This window comes from Brassica rapa, chromosome A05 (assembly GCF_000309985.2).
Source record: "Brassica rapa cultivar Chiifu-401-42 chromosome A05, CAAS_Brap_v3.01, whole genome shotgun sequence".
In the NCBI taxonomy this organism is placed as follows: Eukaryota; Viridiplantae; Streptophyta; class Magnoliopsida; order Brassicales; family Brassicaceae; genus Brassica; species Brassica rapa.
The window spans coordinates 21196789-21206472 of record NC_024799.2 but is presented as its reverse complement, the minus strand read 5'-3'; the positions used below and the strand labels follow the sequence as shown (position 1 = coordinate 21206472).

At 36.5% G+C, this 9684-nt stretch overlaps 2 protein-coding genes across 2 annotated transcripts; one reads left to right on the top strand and one right to left on the bottom strand.

The window, feature by feature from the left end:
* Nucleotides 1–3399: 3399 nt before the first annotated feature.
* On the top strand, nucleotides 3400–8464 carry LOC103869516 (phospholipase A-2-activating protein). Its single transcript, XM_009147600.3, has 21 exons — nucleotides 3400–3616; nucleotides 3864–4195; nucleotides 4422–4594; nucleotides 4684–4744; nucleotides 4849–4988; nucleotides 5074–5263; nucleotides 5372–5433; nucleotides 5534–5622; nucleotides 5736–5808; nucleotides 5889–5948; nucleotides 6033–6179; nucleotides 6273–6311; nucleotides 6419–6456; nucleotides 6535–6621; nucleotides 6744–6909; nucleotides 7153–7230; nucleotides 7335–7471; nucleotides 7704–7780; nucleotides 7879–7948; nucleotides 8084–8149; nucleotides 8236–8464. The coding sequence occupies exons 1-21, from the start codon at nucleotides 3554–3556 to the stop codon at nucleotides 8368–8370; spliced, it is 2283 nt and encodes a 760-aa protein (XP_009145848.1). The 5' UTR covers nucleotides 3400–3553; the 3' UTR covers nucleotides 8371–8464.
* LOC103869515 (transcription termination factor MTEF1, chloroplastic) lies at nucleotides 8385–9679 on the bottom strand. Its single transcript, XM_009147598.3, has 2 exons — nucleotides 8729–9679; nucleotides 8385–8475 (listed from the first exon to the last, which is right to left on the bottom strand). Exon 1 carries the CDS (start codon nucleotides 9625–9627, stop codon nucleotides 8767–8769), a length of 861 nt encoding a protein of 286 aa, XP_009145846.1. The 5' UTR covers nucleotides 9628–9679; the 3' UTR covers nucleotides 8385–8475; nucleotides 8729–8766.
* Between the last annotated feature and the right edge of the window lie 5 nt (nucleotides 9680–9684).

Below are 9684 nucleotides of genomic sequence, written 5' to 3'. Positions count from 1 at the left end.
AGGGAGAACGGAAACCAACCCCCGAGAAACATGAGCCCAAACTTGAGACCATAAACAATCTTCCAAATCTACAGAGCATAATCGAAGGAGAACACTATCCAAACCAGGAGTGGCAAACATGGCGAAAGGGAGTGCCACAGAGACGCAAGCAACGATAAAAGCTGCACGAGATGAGGGAACATAGATGGAAGAGTAGACAAAACGAAATTATTAAATCGTGGAGTCGTCCTCGAGCTATAGAAGTCATATCACCAAAAACCATATCTTGAAAACCAAGATGAGAAGAAAGTATCGATGGTAAGCCAACGACGAGGAAAACAACTTCAAAGATGACTAAACTCTGACCCAACCCAAAGAGATGCAGTTCCTAACATCAGCTGAAATCTAAGGAAGAAGAGGATCATCCAATATTGAATGGAGCAGCCTAAAATGACACGAAAACAACCACACAACTCGGAACCCCTCTAGAAGGCAATAAAGAACAAGGGCAGGAGGTGAGTCTTTTTCGGTGATGATGAGAAACACCGCATACCAGAAAGGTAAACAAAATACATAGATATTGAGGGTTCAATGTCAAAATATGGGAAAAATGCAAAAACATCATGAAAGTTATAATGTTCAAAAATATGAAAAAAATAAAAGACAATTTTGACGCTGAAACCGTTAATCTTAGAATCAACAATTGCATAAATGCAAAGTTATTGAAATTCAATATATTTTTATATTAGAGGCTCACTTCACTACTAACAAATACTATACAGACAAAACACATTATTGAAAAAACAAAGACAAAATATATTAACATATTACTACTATATAGCACAATAAAAACACCAAAATAATGTTCTTAACAAATAAAAGTGATCACGTAATTACATTATCCAAAAAATCACACTTTTAACAACAATAAAACAATATTCTGCGCGAAGCGTGGACACCCCCTAGTTATGTATAAACTACAGTTGCAAGTTAGCTTTTATGAGAAATAAACTATCTTATATACTTGTAATCAAAATAAATATGACCAATGATCATATGCAAACAATCATGGGCTTTGTTTATAATGTAAAAAATTGATATTTTTATTAAATATTTCATAAGTTCTAGATCTTTGTTTATGATGTCAAATGTCATCTATTAATTAATATATATTTATACTAATTTTATCCAAATAAATATATATCCATCAATCCAAATCATTTTTAAAATATGATGTCAATAATATATTTAGTAACAAGAAATTATTTTTACTAAATCTAAACAATGTATTCAAAAATAAAAAAAATGAAAATATTTTTGGTTGACAAATAATAATTTATTAGAATATTCTCCCTATATATTCTTTGAAAATCGGCTCCAAATCTGAATATTCTTTTTAATTAAGATAATGCATTCTTTTAACAAAATGTTTTAGCAATAGTGTTTCCTAAAAACATTTTTATTTATATATATTTAATGTCTTTGCTCGTGTGGGACATGACATCTCTAATCCATTATTGCACACTGTTAATTCATATTTTCTTGGCCATAGTTGACCAAAAAAATTTGAAGCTCACACTTTTTACATTACTAAGAAAAAATGATGAAACTGTGAACTCAATCTTGATTACTTGGTCTAATTAGAACGATATTTGAAACTCGCACTCTTTACATTATTAGGAAAAAAACGATGAATCTATAAACTTGAATCATGTAATTTATGAATTTAAATGAGTAAATAGACAATAATAATAATCTGGAAGAAAGTTTATACAAACCTTCAATTTTGTTTTTGTTGAGAAATCAAACATTAGAAATATATGATTTAGAATTCAGTAAACTTCAAGAAAAACAAGACTCATATATGGTAGGTATAGTAGACCAAAAATCATAAGCATAACCATTCAAAAACACTAACTTCTTTTAAATCCGCGCTTAGCGCTGATTAAGAATCTAGTTTATCTAGTCTATATTATTAAAAAGGAAGAAATCCTAAAAAATCTACTTAAACAAAATTGTTAGACCTAGACTTAACTATTTATTTGGTCTTACCTTATATTTCTCTAACTATATAAATACTTTACATAATTAAATGAACTTATTTATTAATCTCCCATAATTTATTATATAATTACTCTAACAATAAATTTCCATGAATATATGACATATTATTCAAACATGTTTAACATGATGTGATCATTACCGCGTATAGTTCTATTAATAGTATAATTTTTAATGGTTTAGTTATGTTTAATAGGTATATAATTTGTATTTTAAAAATTCAAGTATTCATTTGGTATTTTATTTTTCAGTTCCAAAGATATATGATATGCTCGGTTATTTAAGAAATTTAGTTTAATTTTGGTTTTTTTTTTTCAGTTTGATATGGTTCAAGTCATCCGGATAAATGTACCCAAAACTATACATATCTTATATAGAAATTATATAAGAAAAATTTATTTAATTTCAAAAATAAATCTTATGTTTTTTAAACGCGGATCAAAATCTAGTTTTTCATTATTCTGTAAGGATAATATTACATGTTGATAAATTATATCCTAATACATTAGCTGTGTATAGGGCTGGGCAAATAAACCGAACCCGAAAATCCGAATCGAATCCGATCCGATAAAAATGAATCCGAACCGATCCGAACCCGACGTAAATACCGAATGGATCTTGTTTTGTGGTATTTTGGGTTATGGGTATTATCCGAATCGAACCCGAATCTAAATGGATATCCGATAAAACCCGAAACATTCAAAACCTCGAAAAGATCTTGTACCAAACATGATCTCAATTCCTAATATGTATCCAAAATATACTATGAAATATTGAACATCTAAAATACTTATCTATTACATGAAGGTTGGTGGTTCTATTGCATGAAGGTTGGTGGTACTATTACATGAAGGTTGATGGTTAAAGATAGCCGTTGAATCTTGAAGTATTTAGATTTTGATTTTGTTTTCGTTAAACAATGTTTCTCATTTCATGAGAACTTGATTTTCATTTTATGTTTTTGTTTATTTGGTTTTCTTTTTATCAGTAAATATGTTTACTTTTCGTTTGATTTTGAATGATCACGGTTGATGTTCCTTATTTTTGAATCGATTTTACTTAAGTTTTGATTACAAAATAGGTACAAATCAGGTACTTTAACTCTGAAGAACCGATTTTACTCATGTTTTGGTTATAAAATAGGTAAAAATCAAGTACTTTTAAACCGAAAAACCGATTGAGACCCGAACCCGAAATTATATTGGGTTGTACCGGTTCTTTGAAGATTTACTAACCCCGACCCGAACCCAATAGAACCCGAACCGGTCCCAAACCGAACTTTCATATAATCCGAATGGGGCTGATTTTGATAAACCCGAAAAACCAAAATCCGATTGGATAAAACCAAAACCCGTTTGGGACCCCGAATGGCCAGACCTAGCTGTGTATATAAACCATGTAAGGTACTGTAGTCAAGAATACGACCTTTTTACAATATTTTTGATCGGGAAGATCCCTCTCCTCCTCCACCCGCAAGTCACTTGTGAGTCGCTTTGGTCATTCGTTCTCAGTGATGATGGATATCGATTTCAACGAATACAAGCTCAGGTGCGAGCTCCGTGGCCACGATGACGATGTACGATCTCTCTCTCTCTCGTTTTTCCTCCTTCCTTGTTCACGATTCTCCTTCGAGATTTCGAAACTCCGTCCCTTATAACTTTAGAGTCTGTTAGCTTGATCCAGCTCCGTGATTCCACTTGACTATGATTTTGCATTGCTTCAATTTCACTTTCACGTGTGGATTTGATGATTAGAGCGAGCCTTAGGTTTCTGATTAGATGCTCGATACTGTAATTGACCTAATTGTAATCTGATTATCTCAGGTCCGTGGAATATGTGTGTGCACTGACGAGCATATAGCTACCTCGTCAAGAGACAGAACCATTAGGGTATGGTCACTTGATTCTGATAATAAGCGAAAGTATTCACCTTCCAAGATTCTTCTGGGTCATACGAGCTTCGTTGGGCCGCTTGCATGGATCTCTCCCAACGAGGAGTATCCTGAAGGAAGGCTCGTCTCTGGGAGCATGGATACTTCCGTTTTCGTTTGGAACCTGGTAAATGGAGAGATTGTTCAGGCATTGAAGGGTCATAAGATGCAAGTCACTGGTGTTACTCTTGATAACGAGGACATTGTTTCATCTTCTGTTGATCAGTAAGTCAGTCAGTCAGTGTATATTATTAGCATGTGGCTTTCCTTTGCTGTTTATATAATTCTAAAGCCTAGTTCTAGGTGTTTTAGGAATGTTAGCTGTGTGTGTTATTGTCTTGATGTGCCTTACTAGCTTTAGTAATACAAATGGTAAATATATTGAAATAATGTCTACTAGTATTATCTAGTATAACTTAAGTTCTTATTTGTTTTTCCCCTTGTTCTGAAGAACTCTGAAACGATGGAGAAACGGCCAGCTTGTTGAATCTTGGGAGGCACACCAGTCGCCTATTCAGGCAGTGTTGAGATTGCCGTCTGGTGAGCTCGTTTCTGGTTCAAGTGATACCACTCTCAAACTCTGGAAGGGAAACACAAGTCTACGAACTTTTGCTGGGCATGCAGGTGAATTTCTTTGTCAAAATGAGAAGCTGCAGTAAAGATATCTTATCTTGTGAAGTGCTAATATAATGACCTTTTGTTTTGCAATGTAGACACTGTTAGAGGATTAGCCGTGATGCCTGATTTAGGATTTCTTTCAGCATCACATGATGGGTAAGTTATTTGCTTCGTACAACCTCTTGCTTGTTCCATGACATTTTCCCAGTAAATCAGGCTCATCCATCTGTTCCTTATCGGATTTTTTTTTATATAAACAGCTCAATCAGGCTCTGGGCTCTAAGTGGCGAAGTTCTTTTGGAGATGGTTGGGCACACCTCCATTGTTTACTCGGTTGACGCTCATGCATCTGGCCTTATTGTTAGTGGGAGTGAAGATCGCCATGCCAAAATATGGAAAGGTAATGATGGTTTTCCTTTTAATTTAAAGTCATGTTTCTTATAGCTTGAGGTGTTGTTCTTACTTGTTGCTTTTGTTTGGTACAGATGGAGTATGCGTTCAGAGTCTGGAACACCCAGGCTGTGTCTGGGATGCCAAGTTCCTGGAGAACGGAGACATTGTGACTGCATGTTCAGATGGAGTGGCTCGTGTCTGGACAGTACGTGATGGCATGATTGCAGATCAAATGGAGATTGATGCCTTTGATTCCCAACTTTCTCAGTATAAACTGAGCAGGTGATCTGATCATTAAATCCTGTGTCCACAGAGTTTTTTTTTCTTCATTTTTTCCCCTGGCAGTTTCATGATTTTTAATGAAGTTGTGTCATATGTTCCTAATCTCAGGAAAAAGGTTGGGGGAATGAAACTTGACGAGCTGCCGGGGCTTGATGCTCTGACTTTACCAGGTGCCACTAGTATCCAAATTTTGTATTTTAAATCCTGTCGAAAGCTGTAACTGATACTGTCTGGCTATGGTCATTCCTACTATTTGATGTATTCTATCAGGTACCAGTGAAGGCCAGACAAAAGTCGTAAGGGAGGGAGACAATGGTGTTGCTTATGTATGGAATATGAAGGATCAGAGATGGGACAAAGTATGTCAACATATTGAGCTTTTATATCTTTTTTCTTAAATCTTTCTAGTTTGTTGGCTACATGTCATTTTTGCTATTCACTTGAATGCTGCTTTATTATTAACTTTTTCCAGATTGGTGAGGTTGTTGATGGGCCAGAGGGTGTGGCTGACCGTCCTCTCCACGATGGAGTACAGTATGATTTTGGTAAGATTACAAACCTATTATGACTTTATTTAAAATCGAAGTGAACAAAATTCTTAGCCACTTTTTTATTTTTCTTATAGTTTTCGATGTTGACATTGGTGATGGGGAACCTATCCGAAAGCTTCCTTACAATCGATCAGGTACCTGAACTGTGTTGCTTCCAAGTGCAACTATAAGCAAGTGCTTCAGTTTATTTATACCTAAAATGGTTTCTTGTTTGGCAGACAATCCGTATGATGCAGCTGACAAATGGCTTCTAAAAGAGAATCTTCCCCTCGCATATCGGCAGCAGATTGTTGAATTTATATTACAGAACTCTGGGCAGAAGGACTTCAATTTTAATCCATCTTTCCGTGATCCCTTCACGGGCGGTAAAATTTCTCATGTTTTATAACTATTTAGTATGAGATTTTGTTTTCAGGTTTTTAATGTAATTTTTTTGTTCTGCCGTCTTTGTGTAACAGCAAATGCTTATGTGCCTGGGCAGTCATCTCATACAGCTGGTATGAATATATTATCTGGGCTATTCTCACAAAGTACTTTCAAGGATTTCAGATTCTTGTAAAAAATTTCCTTTTGACTCATGCACTTGGACTCTTTTCTGTTGCAGCAACTACGGCAAAACCCTTATACAAGCACATTCCAAAAGTACGCTATTTTTCTTCTTTCTTTATTCATGTGTAGCCTTTCTAGATACTGATCCCTGTTTTTTATTGTTTTCTCCAGAGAGGTGTACTAGTTTTCGATGTTGCTCAATATGATGGGATCCTGAAAAAGATGACAGAGTTCAACAATACTCTACGATCTGATCCAGTAAGCTCTCAGTAACTTCTGCCACACGAGCACAGTTGCACCAAGAATTATTCAATGGTTATTTTACATTTTTCTAGTGCTGGTAGTTTATGTTTCTGATACTATTTTTCCATCTGATGAAGGTACATACTGACAAGTCCCTGACAGAAGTTGAAATATCCAGAGTGGGCGCAATGGTGAAAATACTCAAGGACACATCACATTACCATGCTACCAGTTTTGCTGACATTGATATTTCTTTGATTTTGAAAGTGTTACAAGCATGGCCACCTGCGATGATGTTTCCTGGTAGGTCTTCTCTTTTCAATCAATTAGTTAAAGAAGACTGTTTAAGCCATTTAGGTAGTAGTCATAGAGCTAAATCAGTTGATTTTCTAGTATGTTTATACAACAATCTAAAATGCGATATGTTGTGGTTTCTTTGATAAGTATTCTTGTTTTCTTGCAGTCCATAAAGCAGTTTAGGTAGCCAATGTATTTTCGTGTTAATTGTTGGATATAGCGCTTATGCTTATGTTTTTGAACATGCAGCTACCGATTTAGTCAGGATGCTCGTTTTGCATCCTCATGGAGCAAGTCTACTTATCAAGCATGTGGAAGGCAACAATGGTAATCATCTCACGTGAAGCTAATGGTTTTCCCAACATGAATTACAGTATCAGCTAATGTTCTTCACTAACTTGTATATCTCTCTGTAAATTAAACTCAACTAGATCTGCTTCTGGATCTTATAAAGAAAGTCACAGAAGATTCGGCTCTACCTGCAAATCTTCTAACAACTGTTCGTGTCCTTGTTAATCTATTCAAGAATCCTTCATTTCATTACTGGCTACAGAGGCATCATAGTCAAGTAAGTACTATTTTTTTCTTTGCTTTTATATCGTAATTAGAATCTGTGATTATCTCCATGAACCAGCTATTGGTATCCTTGTGTAGTATCAATGTCTGGGAATAGGAATGAAGTTTATGATTGCATTTTACTATAGTGCCTAAGATTTGTGTCTGTGTGTGTTTATTATGATGATTTGAAACAGTGGTTTCTTGGGTACTCAGCCTTTAATCTGTGATGTCCATTGATGCAGATTCTTGATGCCTTCTCAAACTGTTATTCATCCCCAAATAAGAATCTGCAGTTGGCATATTCGACATTGCTTCTCAAGTATGATACCCCTCTTGTATAACTTTTGCTCTATAATCGATGATACTCATTGTTGAGTTTTAATCAGATCCCATGATCGATATGTTTTTTTTTTGCAGTTATGCAGTGCTATTAATAGAAAAGAAGGATCAAGAAGGCCAAGCTCAAGTCCTTTCAGCAGCATTGCAGGTAAGATTAAAATTGGTCAATTTCACATTCATATTTTACCATTGAACTGAACCTCATCTGTTGTAGTAAAATCTGAGATAACCAATGTATTGTATTATCAATCTTTGTCCTAAAAAACATGGATCTCTAAAACAGATTGCAGAAGAGGAAGGTGCAGATGTTGATTCCAAGTTCCGGAGTTTGGTAGCAATCGGCTCGCTGGTTAGTTCTAAACCCACCAGAATTCTTCCTTTTATGGACAATATGTATATATAGCTTGCTGGTTACACAATTTGTTTACCTGACAGATGCTTGAAGGCCAGGTGAAGAAGATAGCAATAGATTTTGAGGTGGAGAGCATTGCGAAATCAGCAAAGGCATCTAAGGAAGCTAAGATTGTGGAAGTTGGTGCTGATATCGATCTTGTAATTCGCCAACCTTAGATGAGAGACTTGTGTGAAGGCGCCCGAGATTAGGACATGATTTGTATTCACTTTTATTACTTGAAAACACAGCTAAAATTTTTCTAGCAGAGAATCAATTTTTTAGGCCTGGGAAAAGAATCTGAGATCCAAACCCAACTCTAACCGAGAATCCTGAAAATTTGAATAACCAAAAAGATCTGACCCGAAAACTTCAATTAATATCCAAAATCAGAATTCATAATTTAAATAAATGTTTAAAATACTCAATTTCATCTTTATTTTGATGGGATATTTAAAATATCTAAACTGTTATTAATGGAAGGGAGTTACAAAATATATCTAAACGTATTATTAAATATTAACCATACAAATTCGAATATCAATAGTGGAAAACAAATGAAACTAAGAGACTGATCATGGTTTCCACTTGGAATAGAACTTGTGATCACCCCACATCAACAATCTACTAAGCGAAACCCTAACGCCCTTCTTCTTCAAATGCCAATGCCTCGGCTTTATCCTCCTCCCCAAGCTAAACCCAAAGTACTGCGGAAACTTCTTCAACTCCTCCAACTCTCTCTCCATATCATAAACCAAAAACTCAAACTTGGGCCTCAAGTTATCCTCCACACTGTACCCAAATATCGCCGGGATCCTCCCACACACTCTCGCCGCTTCCTCGTGCTCAAACCCTATGCTCTTGAGAAACCTCACCTTCGCTCTCAGCTTCTCCATCCTCGTGTTGAGCACGTGCGCGTTCGTCTTGCTCGCTCTGTTCAGATTCTTCACCCCCAGCTCCTTGAGGTAAACCAGCGTCGGCCTCAAGCAGTACTCCACGTCGGAGAGGAGGAGGCTCGGGCAGTTCACGATCAGTCCTCTGGATTCCGCGGCGGAGGCTCCGAGCTCGCCGGCGAGGAAATCGAAGACGGGATCGGTTTCGGAGATGGAGAAAGTCGGAGAGAAGAGCTGCGGGCAGAGGTAGACGAGGCGAGGGAAGTCTCCGTCGGAGATTCCTTTTGATTTTAGGAAGTTCACGGCGGAGAGGATCGCCGGAAGGTTGTCCACCGGAGGAGCGAGTCTTGGATTCTGAGGGATTACGCCGAGAGACGAGAGGTATCTTAGATTTTCGCGGTGTGAGGTGTGAAACTTGAGATAGAGAGGTCTCGAGCTTGGAGGAGGAGAGGAAGACGAGGAGAGTGATGATAGAGGTTGAAGACGAAGCGAAGCGGTTACAGTAGCCATAGATAGATTCCGTCGTTGATTCTTTATCCTCATCCCGGTTCGATTTTTATATTACCAGATGTTAATTTTAATCTGGTTCAGTATAAAGCC

Excerpts from the sequence above, each read along its gene's own strand:
- LOC103869516 (XM_009147600.3), top strand. The coding sequence starts at position 3,554 with ATGATGGATATCGATTTCAACGAATACAAGCTCAGGTGCGAGCTCCGT. Across the intron at positions 6,457-6,534 it reads TATACAAGCACATTCCAAAA|AGAGGTGTACTAGTTTTCGA; the intron begins GTACGCTATTTT and ends TGTTTTCTCCAG. Across the intron at positions 7,231-7,334 it reads GCATGTGGAAGGCAACAATG|ATCTGCTTCTGGATCTTATA; the intron begins GTAATCATCTCA and ends AAACTCAACTAG.
- LOC103869515 (XM_009147598.3), bottom strand. The coding sequence starts at position 9,627 with ATGAGGATAAAGAATCAACGACGGAATCTATCTATGGCTACTGTAACC.